At 30.9% G+C, this 14,377-nt stretch overlaps 1 protein-coding gene across 8 annotated transcripts in view; it reads right to left on the reverse strand.

The window, feature by feature from the left end:
- Positions 1–2,908: 2,908 nt before the first annotated feature.
- LOC124954425 (uncharacterized protein MAL13P1.304-like) overlaps positions 2,909–14,377 on the reverse strand; it is a 20,345-nt gene continuing 8,876 nt past the window's right edge. For 4 of the 8 annotated variants that reach the window (XM_047507366.1, XM_047507367.1, XM_047507364.1 and 1 more), the window contains exons 4-10: positions 10,013–10,218; positions 8,811–9,184; positions 7,953–8,504; positions 7,147–7,353; positions 6,540–6,688; positions 6,327–6,427; positions 2,909–6,017 (exon numbers count right to left, since the gene is read on the reverse strand). In XM_047507366.1, the coding sequence (XP_047363322.1) occupies positions 4,996–6,017; positions 6,327–6,427; positions 6,540–6,688; positions 7,147–7,353; positions 7,953–8,504; positions 8,811–9,184; positions 10,013–10,218 (2,611 nt within the window). In that variant the 3' untranslated portion in view covers positions 2,909–4,995. The remainder of the gene's footprint in view (positions 6,018–6,326; positions 6,428–6,539; positions 6,689–7,146; positions 7,354–7,952; positions 8,505–8,810; positions 9,185–10,012; positions 10,219–14,377) is intronic. The other 4 variants (XM_047507368.1, XM_047507369.1, XM_047507371.1 and 1 more) reach the window with 4 other exon arrangements.

Genomic DNA, 14,377 nt, shown 5'->3' on the forward strand with positions numbered 1-14,377 from the left:
ATGATTAAATTGAACGAAAAAGAAAAATGAAATAAAATAAATTGAATCCTTTAAGTGAAGATCCAAAGTATATCTTTTAAACAATGTTAAATAATATCATTTAATTTAACGATTAATTAATACAAATTGCAATTGTAATATTTAATGCTCGATCAGAATTAATTAATTAATTAAAGTATTGCTATAAAGTAACAAATAATTTCGTTTCATCTTTCTATCGTTTTAACGTTCTTCTATGAGAATCGAAAAACTATATTTCTTAGACGAACTAATATTATGGACTTAATTGAAAATATTAACGAGAAGATTAGAATTAAAATATGTTATAATTTGATCGTAATAAATGATATAAATTAAAAAGAAAAATATGGTGATCTTCATTTGAAGAGAATACAATATTGATTTATATTAATTCTAATACGATGTATATACACATACATATATTTCTATCGATCTATATCCTTGTAAGAAGGTTGAACTTGTAAACAACGTTGTATTATAAAATATTTGATTCAGCTAAAAAAAAAATAAGAAAAAAAAAAAAAAAAAAAGAAAATACAAAATTTTCTAACCTATCGTCATAAATGATCGAGTCTGAAAAAAGAAAAAAAAAAAAGATAAATAAATAAACTTTCGTCCGACCATAATACGTATATAATATATTCATATACATGTATATTCTTCTTTTCTTCTGTGATTATATTTTTATCAGTCAATGTCCTTGTGTAAATATCGAATGTATAAACGTTGTACTTAAAAAATGTTAACCAATATCACGTATTATAATTAATAAACTAACTATTAGAATTGAATGAATCAATCGATCGATAACGAGCTTTATCGGAAGCCACGTGGTGGTGGAAATAGGCCGTACAATTGACTCATGCAATAGATCCATTATTGCGGGGAGAATTATACTCTATGGGTGCTCTCGCATTTACGTCCATTATTATAAATTAATTTATGTAAATATATCTATATATATATATATATACATATGTATATAATCGCATATTATCGTAATTATTATCAATACGGATAAATAAAACTGTAATAATTAATTTTACGATCGATAATGAATTATTTCGATCGATATATTCAATCAATTTTTAATAAATCATTTAAATTAAAAATAGTATGAAGATTAATTCGTTTATTATTATTGTTATTATTATTATTATTAGTATTATTATTATTGTTATTATATAAGTAAATCTATACCGAATTTCTATATTCAATTATAAATAATAAAGATTCGAAAGAATGAATGCATTATTATAAATCCAAAGAAGTACAAAATCCAATTGTATATTATACGTTCACGATTTTGTTCGTACGAATTGTTTATATGAAAAAGGAAGAAGAAAAAAGAAAAAAAAAAAGAAAAAAAAAAATAAAGAGAGAAAGAAAAATCAAAACAAAAAAATAAGAAAAAAGAAGAACAATCTCACGAAAGAATAAGATTATTGTTATAATGAAACAATCCATTGTCCAAGTCAAAACTATGAATGATCGTGAATTATAATGTCGATTATGAACGTATTAATATGTATTAAAATTCTTTAGATAAAAAAATCGATGTATCGTTCAACGAATGCGTTATAAAAGAAAATTCAAATTCAAGATAATTATAAAATTTGGATATTTACGTGTTATAACGATCGGCACGTCAATTGATAAAGTAATGATCACATATGTATATCCTATAACGTAATATCCACGTACGATCGATACCAGTTTACGAATCTACTTTAACAGTTCGCGGTTTGTAGGAAAATTGATAATGAGCGTGCACCATTACCGGGCTTGCATCAATTATCGAAGCTTACTACTAAAGAGAGATAGAGAGAGAAAGAGAGAGAGAGAGAGAGTTACTACATTTAGTTCGGTGTTACGACGTTAAATCGACTTTGAAAATCGACTATGGGGAAAATTATCAGAGCTTAAAGCTAAACTTTTCACCATAACGAAAAACTAACACCACCACCGCCATCCTCCTCTTATCTATTTAGTTATCTCCTACCTTTACTTCTTCTTCATCGTTCCCTTTCATCTTCGTTGCTCCTTCGATCGTATTATAAGAGGAACCCTTAAAGCGATTATAAGGCAAGGCTGTTATGAGGCGAATAATATGGATGAACGAGAATGTGAATATAGTGGTCCTGATTCTCGTGAAATAATTAAGAAAAAGAAAGAAATTAAAAAAAAAAAAGAGAAAAAAATAATAATGACTAAGCCGAAACCTTTTTTCTTGGCTAAGTCGAAATGAAATTATTTAATGAATTACGATTCGTAGAAGGAGGGGAGAAAAAAAAAAAGGAAAGAAAGAAAAGAAAGAAGAAAAATATCCATTCGTCGTTATGATATCATTTGGATGAAAAAATTTGGAAAATTTCGAGAAACTAGGTAATCGATTTATCGAAATCGATAAACGAAATTTTTCATTGGATTCATAAAGAAAGAGAGAGAGAGAGAGAGAGAGAGAGAGACAAGGAAATAGATATATAGAAATTATATCGAACGAAATTGCCAACGAAAGATCGTAATATCAAATCAATTTTCTCTCTCTCTTTCTCTCTCTCTTTTTTTTCTTTTCTTTTTTTACTTTTCTTTCTTTCCTTTTTTTTTTTTTTTTTTTACAGATATCGACTCGTATCAACTGATTGTGTGAGTTCATTAATAACGAATTCTCCAGCTGACAAAATGAAAATTCGTATCGTTCGTATCATATTTTGCGAAATAACACGACAGAACTATGAATACGTACATACATACATACATACATACATACATACATACGTACGTACGTAGGTATGTAGATTGATTTGTACGATGTATGTACTCTTTACGTGGGCGTACATACCTGTATGTATGTGGGTAGTTGTGTGGGTGTATTTGAACATGTTCGTAATATCAAGAACTTCGTTTTTTATTCCGTTTATAGTATCTACAGATTACATTCAGTTTGAGAGGGACGTACTTTTCAGTACATTTCTCTTTTCACCACAGTGTAACTATATGTACATATACAGGTATAGAGACATTTCTCTGTGTTCGTATGTGTGTGTATGTGTATGTGTGTATGTGTGTATGTATACGTACTTACATTATGTTACAAGAGTCTAAAAGTTTAGAAAGGAATCGCTCTCGAAACGAAACGTCGACGAAATTAAGACCACTCGGAGTGTTCGGGTTCGGAAAACTTTTTCCTTCCCTTAAAAAGCTCACTTTTCTTCCACATCTCTCTCTCTCTCTCTCTCTCTCTCTCTCTCTCTCTCTCTCTCTCTCTCTCTCTCTCTCTCTATCTATCTATCTTTCTCTCTGTCGCTGTCGCTGTTGCTCTTTTTCTTTCTTTATTTCTTTCTTTCTTTCTTTCTTTCTTTATTTCTTTCATTTGATGTTTCTCTCACAACTCTTCGTTTTTCTTCTTCCTCGTACGTTCTAAATATCTACTCGTCACGGCCAAAAAATATATCTTATTATCTCAAGTATCTACACACACACACACACACACACACATATATATATATATATGTATATATATATATTATTTCTTTTTTTCTTTTTTCGAACGCGATCTACAATTTATTTACAATGGACTTTTAAACGTCACTTATGTTCTTCACATAAAACGATGAAATAATTTATGAACGAGACTTGCGTAAATTCTTTTTTCTTTTCTTATTCTTTTTTGTTTCTTTCCATTCAAAGTTTCTTTGAATGGAGAAATAATAATAGAGAAAAGAAAACGGAACAAAGATGAAAGCAATAATTATGTCCACCTTGTGAAGAAATATTTTTCGGAATAAGCACGAAATATTGTTTAGACACGTTTATAACGTGATAAAAAAGAAAAAAAAAAAAAAGAAAAAAAAAATGAAATAAGAAGAAAAAGAAAAAAGCTGTATCATCCCTTATGAATTAATTCTATCGAGAGAGGTCAAAAATAATATTATAAATATAATTTAATACGACGTACGTGCGTCCTTTTGTCAAACGAAAAATAAACTGAGACGAAAGGCACAGAAATTTGTAATGTCGAGTATCTCTGATCGTGAATATTTTTTTTTTTTTCTTTTTTTTTCTTTTTTTTCAAGGAAGAAAATAAAAACGAAAAGAGAGAAAAAAGAAGTAAAGACAAAAAAGGAAAAGAAGGGGAGAAAGGAAAAAAGGGTGAGAATTAAATCTCGATTTTTTTTTTTTTTTTTTTTTTTTTTTTCCCCACGCATAACAAAGTGAAAAATCACGTGACAATCGCGAAACCTCACAAGTTCGTTAGAAAGTTCGTCGAAAAGCACAGAGACGTTCGTTGAGTTGAAGAAAGAACTCAACTCTGACCGGAAGGGAAAAGTTCACGGACGATTTCTTTCGGAGAAATACTTTCGACTCTTCGAATCCTCCCCCGAAACAAATTTAACGAGCGTGCGAATGAGAAATTCGTGAAAACTTTTACGAAATCTGGTCTCTCTCTCTCTCTTTCTCTCTCTCTCTCTCTCTCTCTCTCTCTCTCTCTCTCTTTCTTTCTGTCTCCTCCAAAAGAATTTGGAAGTTTGAAGATAAGAAAATGAGAGGAAAAGTAGTGAAAGCACTTCATTGTCTCTTGACTATCATAGTGGTATGATAACATCAATATAGAATTGTTTCTTCGTCCTTATCGCATAATATTTTTTTTCTTTAAAAAAGAAAATAATGTACGATAGATCGAGGGGAAAAGAAAATGAATCGAAGAAGAAACGTGAAAGAAAGAAGAAGAAAAAAAACGAGTGTCGGAAAAAAAAAACAAAAAGAAAAAAAGAAGAAAATAACGAGCACGAAATAATCCGAGAACACTAACGATACGAAATATATATATATATATATATATATAATAAGAAATAATATATTTATAAATATATTATTATTTATATACTATATATTATATAAATATATTATATAATATAATATATTTATGAAGGAATTAAAACGAACGTGTAAGAAGATAAATTAGCGTCGAGATCAAATGAGTCTATCATCGTGTTCGATCGTATCCGTATGCATCTTGGCACCATTAGTAAAGTTTCGTTGTTCCTCCTTGAGAATTCCCGTAGGACAGGAAGGTCTGTGTCTTCTTCTCGGTGGCGTAGGAATATCCTTGGATTTTTTTATCTCAAACGAATCCTCATGACTTTTACTTGGCATATTCGATGAATTAGATCTCTCATTTATCGTACTATCGTATCTATTGACAATAGTTTCATTTTTTTCTGACGAATCCTTTTCTTCCCAGGCACAAAATGACACCTTTCTTCGATTATTATTATTATTATTATTATTATTATTATTATTATTATTATTATTACTATTATTATTATTATTATTACTATTAGATGATATTTTCGGTTTTAATATATCATCCAATGAAACCGATAAACGTTCCTTAGAATTAATCTTCTCGAATTTGATCAATTTCGTTTCGTTCTCTTCGTTTTTAAATGACGACAATGTTCCATTGTCAGTATCATTATCTTCCTTATCCATATATATATTTTCGTTTTTAACATTCTCTTGATCATTTTGTTCTTTCTCCAACATGTCCGATAATGCAACTTCTAATTCGGTCAAACTCGGTGTCATCGAACTAAAGTTACTACCATCGGCAGCGGCGGTGGCGGCTTCCTCCTTTAAAACCTCCTTTAATAATGTCAAATGTTCGTTTTCGGACATATTGTCAGATTTTATTTTATTTTCTGGACTAGGCGGTGGGGTTTTCATCATTTTCAAATCTCTCTCATCGTATTCGATTAATTTATCCTTATAATTTATCAACGTATCCTCCGATATCGTATCAATTATCTCACTTTTATCACTTCGACGTAATTCCTTCGTTTCGCAAGACACCTCATCGGGATCATTTGGTTCGCTCTCGTTCGATAAACTCCTACCGAATATCATCATTCTCTTTGAATTAGAACGAAGATCGATATCTTCTGAATTTTCCATCTTTCTATTTGATCCTGAAACGTCGACCTCGATTGTATCTGTTAAATAGAAAAATAAAAAAGCTTCCTAATGGTACAAACTAAAGTCACGTATCAATCTAATCCTTGTTCTATTATTCTACGAACGAAATTCAATTCTTAGAATAACATTCGTTTAATTCAATACCCGAACGGGAAAATATTTTTATCGCAATTGACGATCTTATCTATTGTTTATCTTTTTCTTTGTTGAGGAGGGAGAGAGGGAGGGAGAGAGGGAGTGGGACGTTGAACGAAATGAACGATTTCGTCGATGAAAAGAAAAAAGAAAAAACAAAAAAAAAAAAAAAAGAAAGAAAGAAAAGATACCTGAATAAAAAAGATTGCTCTGATTCAAGCAAAATGATGATTCTCTGCACATTGACGGTCGATCTGGTTTCGGTATTTCTTTCGATTCTTCTTGTGGGTATCTAAATATAAAATTGAAAGAAATCAAAAAAAAAAAAAAAAAAACAAAAAAAAAAACAAAAAAAAATCAAAAGAAATTATCATCACAAAAATCAAATCTTATCTTATACGAACCTGTCCCGTTCTCGTAGATTTTCATCAATTTTAGAATCCTCATGAACGAACTCTATTGGTTTCCCAAAGGAGATTGGCTTTTCCAATTCGTTCGTATTTTTACGTGTCGGCTGAAAATCTACTACGTCATGATCTGATATACCTGAACGCTGAACAATGAAATAAAGAAATTTTACGTTTGGGATATAAATTTGTAGATATTAAAAGTGACTTAATAAATAAATCGTACGTATAATTATTTTCCAAAATAAAAATAATATCAGTTATAAGTATTCAATGATAATCAATGAAATTTGATAAGAACTGACAATTCGTTCCATCCTCTTTTCTATAATTATTTTCAAATTATAATTATCCTATAGTATGTAAAATTTGTCTGCATATATATATATATATATATATATATATATATATATATATATATACGTATCATTAAAAAAAAAAAAAAAAAAAAAAAAAAAAAAAAAAAAAAAAAAAAAAAAAAAAAAAAAATTATTGAAATAATCTATTAGAATTGATAAATCCAAATGGATATTGATAGAATACGATGAAATGTCGTACTAAATTCAAATATCGATTTATTCTATTCCTCATAGTTATATAATACCTCAAGGGGTCTCTGCCTGTGGTTCAATTCGCAATTACCAATGTCACCAAGGTCCCAATCCTCCAATTTACTCGGATCGTACTTCAAGAATTCAGTCTTGGCATTGGTATCACTGCAAGGTAGCTTTCCATCTGGTACCTGATACTCTGATAGATTCTCAGTACTTCCATGATGTTGAATATAGTCCTCTAATCGGATACTCGTTTTCTATCGAATCAAAAGGATCCATCTCTTTTATAATTAATTCGTACATATATTTATCCATAATAAATAAATATATATATATATATGATGCTCTTATGTCGTTCAATATTAGATATAGAAATATTCTCTCTCTCTCTCATATCTCAAAAAAAAAAAAAAATTGAAAAAAAGAAGTAAAGCTCGATCGCATACAAGATCGAGGCTTACGTTAAAATGTGAAATTAGATTTTTTCAACGGGAATAACCACTACGTAATAATTCAAATCGATAGGTTTGAAAGAATAGGGATGATAGGATGAACTCCGATAATTGGGTGGAAGAGAGTATTTTTATTAAAGCGAGGAATAAAGATGAAGTAATAAAGAGGAATATAGAGAGAGAGAGGAGGAAGAGGGAAGAAGAAGAAGCAAAAAAAAAGAATGAGAGAGAGAGAGAGAGAGAGAGAGAGAGAGAGAGAAAGAGAGAAAGAGAATGTAAAAGAGAAACGACGAAGGGGAAAGAAAATGAAGGGGGAAAAGAAAAAAACAAAAAAGAATTAAAAAAAGAATTAAGAAAAAAAAAACGAAAAAGAAGAGTAAGAAGAAGAAGAAGAAGAAAGAAACCTGTGAGAAAGGTAGAAGGAAGGATTCGACCGGAAGAGATCCTGTGCTGCTCCTGACGGGTCTCCTCGATCTTATTTTCTCGTTCTCCCTTATCCCTTCGCCCTTCTCTTTCCCCTTTTCCTTGGTCCTTTTCGTCGCGTGTCTACCTACGTCCAACTCGTCGTAATTTGGAAGGCTAACGGTGCTGTAGTTCTTTGGTCTGACATTAACCTCCATTATTTTAGCATCTATCGTTGTAGAATCGTCAATATATCGATTATGTATAAATTCCTTGGTCCTTTTACGAATATCCTCATGTCTATTAGGAGTCGATGAGTCCTTAGTATCACGGCCATTAACGAATTTTTCATATTCGTCGTTAATATTATCATTGTTGACGCCATCATCGTCATCTTCATCATCATCATCATCGTCATTATCATCATCATGAATATCAACAGTCATAGGCATTTTATGTTGATTAAAACTTTTCGATGTCTTCCTATCGTTGTGGGACAACAACCTTTTGCCGGAAACCACGTCGCTCGATATTATTCTTCCGGTACCGTTAACCTGTCGAAGGGAAAATCGATGGGTGTGCGGTCGTTAACGAGCACTTTGGATTGGATTTATCGATCACGGAAGAAGTTACTTTTGGCCATTCGATTGGCCAATTATTGGCCACAGGACAAGCGCACTAGGCTCTATGTCTGTCTCTTTCTCTCTCTCTCTATCTCCCCCCCCCCCCTTCCTCTTGCGCTTTCATTCTCTCTATCTCTATCTCTATCTCTATCTCTATTTCTATCTCTATCTATCTATCTATCGGTTCTTCACTAAACGATCCCATTTACGTTTAACCAAAATTGCCACTTATAATACCTCGCTAATACTCGCCTTGTGCTCGTATATCTCCTTCGTCCTTCTACCCTCAGGCATTACACCCTTTGAATATTCGTTCACCCGTAAATCTCTCGTTCCATTCGTCTGACTTCGGAAGGTACTAACTTGATCGTGTGACTGTTCGCGACATCCACCAACGACATCGTCCATCGTCGCATAATCGTCAACCAACGTTCTAGGTGAGTTACTCATTACCGATGAATATAACGGCTCCTCGTTTGAATCTACGTGACGCAAATTGCCGCTCGTTTTCTCTATGATTTCGTCTGGTTTTGGTGGCAATGGTCTACCTCTGTTTCGCTTCTTTCGTCTTGGCGGTGGCACCGGTGTCACGTCTTTCAAATTATTCGAACCTAAATCATTTAATGAATATTAAAAAAAAAAAAAAAAAAAAAAAAAAAAAAAAAAAAAAAAAAAATCGATCCATTTAATTGTGTCTATTGGGGATGTAGAACATCCCCTTTCCTGGACGCCTCTCCCCCCCCCCCTGGACCGTCATGGATCAATTTCAAGCTCAATTTCAACCAAAATGAAAATATTACGATTCTTTTTAAGGTTGATAATATTTTTTTTTTTTTTTTTTTTTTTTTTTTTTTTTTTTTTTTCTTTTTTTGTCGTTGAGATCATCGAACTCATTGATTGTTACTTATGTGTAGAAGATACACGAAATGGAATCAAGTGAATTTAAAGGGATTCGTTAAAATAAAAATTTTTCAATTATAGAGATATATAATAACTTATACAGGATAAAAATATTCGTAAAGATCGTAAAGATCTTATCGTTTTATTCATTGAATATATGAAATGGCATTCAATGGAAAACAAATCGAATCGAATAAATTCGATGAAATAAAATTTAAATCGAAATATATAAATAAATCGAACGATCAATGAGATCAGAAGAAAAAAGGGAAGGAAAAGAGAAGATTTTTTTTTTGTCCGCCAATAAAAATTATAATTCGTTTCTCGAAAATAAATGTTAATAACTTATCCGTTTATCGTGCGCGCGCGCGCGCGCGCGTAGGTGTCGTGTTAAGAATAAGGAATAAAAAGAAAAAAAAAAAAAAATAATAATAATAATAAAAAAAGGAGAAAAAAGGAAAAGCAAAGAAAAAAAAAAAGAAGAAGAAAAGAAAGAAAGAAGAGAAAAAGAAAGACAAAAGGAAAAGACTGATTCTTACGAATAGACGTGGGAGTAGTCGTAGGTGGGTAAAGATTCGTGTCGATGGTCAAGTTGGTGAGAACCGAGTTAGCTCTCGGTGTACTGGGTACCTCCAAGTTGACGTCCACCCAATCGCTCGGTTGAAAGGGTCTGTCGACTGAGTCGATGCTTCTGCCCCTTGTGAGGACATCTCTGGGTGGTGAACCAGCATATCCAATCTCGGAGCTGTCGGTGAAAAATGAGAAGAAATATTCTTCCTGTAGGTACCGTGGCAAAAAAAAAAAAGAAAAAAAGAAACAAATTCCGTCCGATTGTTTCGTTTCGATCATTTTTCCTTTTTTTTTTTTTTTTTTCTTTTTTTTTTTCATTGATTAGAAAACATATTTCTCCATTTTGATCGAAAACATAATATATGTGTATGTGTGTGTATACGTATTATATATCTATATGTGTTTATAGATCTAAGATAGTCTCGTTTAAAAAAAAAAAAAAAAAAAAAAAAAGAAAAAAACTATAAAAAGAAAGACAGACGATTAGATGAAAAGTTTCATTATATAATATTGAAAAAAGCAAATTTATATATATATATATGTATGTATATATAAACAAATGGGTATGAATTCGTCCTAATTTTGTTCTAATCATTATTAGAAAAGGAGTTACAATCCGTGATGATAAGAAAAAAAAAACTTACACGCACATAAACACACACATACACATCAATCTATGTATAGATAATATGCAAATTTAAGTTTGATTCTAATCAGTGAAAGAAAAAAAAAAAAAAAAAATGTTTGAACAAAATGTTTGATATTATACAACTAATTAAAAAGATGTAAGTACATAATCATTTTATTTCCGATAAGTAAAGAGGATAATTAAAAAAGTATTCTATCGAACATGATTATCAAAAGAGATGATCGAGAAGATCTCCTCACAAATTTTATATATACATATATATAATATATAAATAAATAAATAAATAAATATATATATATAATTTGTGGTAAAATGATAAAAAAAAAAAAAAAAAAAAAAAAAAAAAAAAAAAAAAAAGTGAAAAAAAAGGAAAAAAAACCTCGTCGTCGGCAAAGCGAGTTCTCTTGATTCATGGTCGAGTGTGATTAGTGGGTCGACGTCAATGCGAGCAGCGCATATAACGGCCGCCGACGCATGCACTTTATTTATGCACTGCGTTAAGCTCTCTGCCTCATATAATCCAACAACGACGCTACCGTAATTTATGCCCCTACGTGCACGTATAATCGACGCGAGAACGTCACTCTCATTGTTCCACACTGAATCGGATATAAATTGAAAGCCGAATTATCCGATTAATCCTGGTTCCCAAGCGAATTCGAAGATAAGATCGAAAATGAGAGGGAGAGGGAGGGAGAGAGACGGGGGGGGAGGTGTAGAGAGAAGGAGAAAGGGAGGAAGAGAGAGAAAGAGAATCCTTGAGAACCGGTGTCTTTGACGTGCAAATTTACATTGAAACGCGTACCTAAGTTTCCTGTATTAAACGATATTATATTAATTAATTTAATATATAGATTATTTGAAATTAGAATATTAAAGAATAATGTTTAAATGAGAATTAACGATAACGTCGAATATCTTCTAAATATCATTTCATCCAGTAAATATTATTCATCCTTTTTTATAAAATTTGTTTTCATTTTCTATTTCCATTCTTTTTTCTTCTTTTCTTTCTCGTTCTAACAATAATTATTATAAATTATATAACGCGAATAATCATATTATTACTTATACTAATCTGATTATACTGCAATAAGTTATATTTCCAAATATATGCTAATTATATTTATTAATTTAATTCATATATCATTTACGCGTACATATATTTATTTATTCATGATAATAAATATTAACTAACAATATTAATCGTATAATTTTATATATATATATATATATATATATATATATAAATATATAAACGTGACTTCAGAATTAAATAAATAATAAAATTAAATGGTGAATTATTAAAGGAAAAAAACAGTGAAATTAAGGGAAAAAAAAAAAAGGGAAAAAAAAAGTAAAAACCAAAGAAAAAGAAAAAAGAACAAATACGCATTAATTCTTCAAATGTTAAACCGGTTATCTATAGGATAGAATACAGACATAAAGTAAACAATATGTCGATCTCGAGAAGATGTCAAGTTATGTCAGTTCTAACTAACATGCACGAAGAAACGCGATCGACTGAAAAATGCATTGCATATATTAACAATAAAGAGTCCAGTATGATTCATCCATGCATACGAATGAATCAAAATTATCTATATACATACATACATACATACATACATGCGTACATATATACGTATATACATACATACATTATATAAATATATAGATACACGTGCATATATATCTTCCTACTCATATCTCAAAATGTAACTTCGTCCTCGTTATCCTTAAAACGCCATATTACTTGGTATAGTATTCTCTGGCGACGTTTCTCGTAGAAGTTCATTCCCTCAAAGTTTTCCTAAGTGAACGTCGTACAATTTGCATTCCTTGTTTGTATATAACCGAATAATTAACACGGAAGCGGTTTGATGAGCGAGCAAGCAAGCAAGCAAGCAAACAAGCAAGCAAGCAAGCAAGTAAGCAAGCAAGCAAACAAGAAGCTGTATATATATATATATATATATATATATATATATATAAAATACATATACAATACACTCGCGTATACAAAATATATGTATATAAATATATATATATATATATATATATATGTATATGTATACATATATAGCTATATATATTCATCCCTTGAGAGATCGAGCTTGGGCCTAATGCGAAAATAAATGGCGCTATCTGCATCGTTAATTACGAGTTGACGATAACGTTGAGTGCGCGCGCGCGCACGAACCGACGGCAATGGCGGCGATGGCGGCGGTGTCGGCATTTAACGCTAGGATATCGCTTCTAAATCCCACCAGCAAATTCCTCTTCGATCTTTTATCATTGGATTATCCTCGATTATCTCCGACACCTATATCTCCTACTTCGTCTAAATGAACGATTTGAAATTTCACTCTTAGCTACGTATATATATATATATTATCCTTATCGTTATAGTTATTCTTATATTATGAACTTTTTATTATTATTATTATTATTATTATTATTATTATTATTATTATTATTATTATTATTATTGTAAATCGCATAACGAGCATTTCTCCGAACGTTTTCACCGTCTATTACCATTTCCGTATGGTTTTAATCTCACACATGTCGCGTTGTACGTTCCCTCCCTATCTCTCTCTCTCTCTCTCTCTCTCTCTCTCTATATCTATCTATCTGTCTACCTATCTCTATCTTTCTCTTTATTCACTATATATACATGTATATTTCACGTATGCACGTACATACATAGGTAGAGGTATAGTTTATGCTTTAAATTACGATGCGGTACGGTGGCGTATGTATTTACAGATACAGTGCGTATATTATAAAAGGAACACGTGTTCTACCGTAACGAGACACCTAAGGAATGTCGATATAATAAGCGCACCGGCAATCTATATATATATATATATATATATATATGAAAATAGAGAAAGATAAAACATTTTACGATAATTATGTTGTTATTATTGTCTCTTCTTTTGTAATAAGATACTCGATATTATGAGATTATTTTGAGTCGATTGAGTTATATCGATCCATTGTTCATTCTGTTGTTCAATATCGAATTACGCGTATTATAATCCAGACATTTATATATATATATATATGCATGTGTGTGTGTGCACGTGTGCGCATACGCGCATGCAGTTTTTGTATTTGTATGTATATAGAAAATAAGGAAAACTAACGGTACAGGTGTACTCAGAGAAGCTATCTTGATCGACGTCAAAAGTTAATTATTGTCTTTTCTTAATTAGTAACAGGATGTCCGTGGGAAATTTTCTTTGACAATGTAAATTAAACATAAGGACCGATCATGTTTAGGAAAAGTAAAGAGAAAAAAGACCTTCGAGAATAATACCAAGTTTGTTTGTTAATCGTCATCATTCGTTAGTGTATCTATTTAGGAAATAAGTATTTGTGAAAGCGTGATATCGTTCCTATGTGACCTATTAAAAATAAAATCTGGAAGATGTATATTTGATTATAAGTATCCTAAATTCCTCCCACGATCGATTAATATGGATCAAGATAGTCCTTCAGATTGTTGATACGAGAAGAGTTCTATTACGTCGATGTTAAATATCCCACGTATTAAATTTAATTTGAATAATAATTAAGTTGTTGAGAGTGGAAGAGAGAGAGGGAGAGAGAGAGAGAGAGAGAGAGAGAGAGAGAAAATTTTATATAACTTTTACGTGTCTCTTGGATCGTTTAA

Source organism: Vespa velutina, chromosome 15 (assembly GCF_912470025.1).
Source record: "Vespa velutina chromosome 15, iVesVel2.1, whole genome shotgun sequence".
NCBI classification, from domain to species: Eukaryota; Metazoa; Arthropoda; class Insecta; order Hymenoptera; family Vespidae; genus Vespa; species Vespa velutina.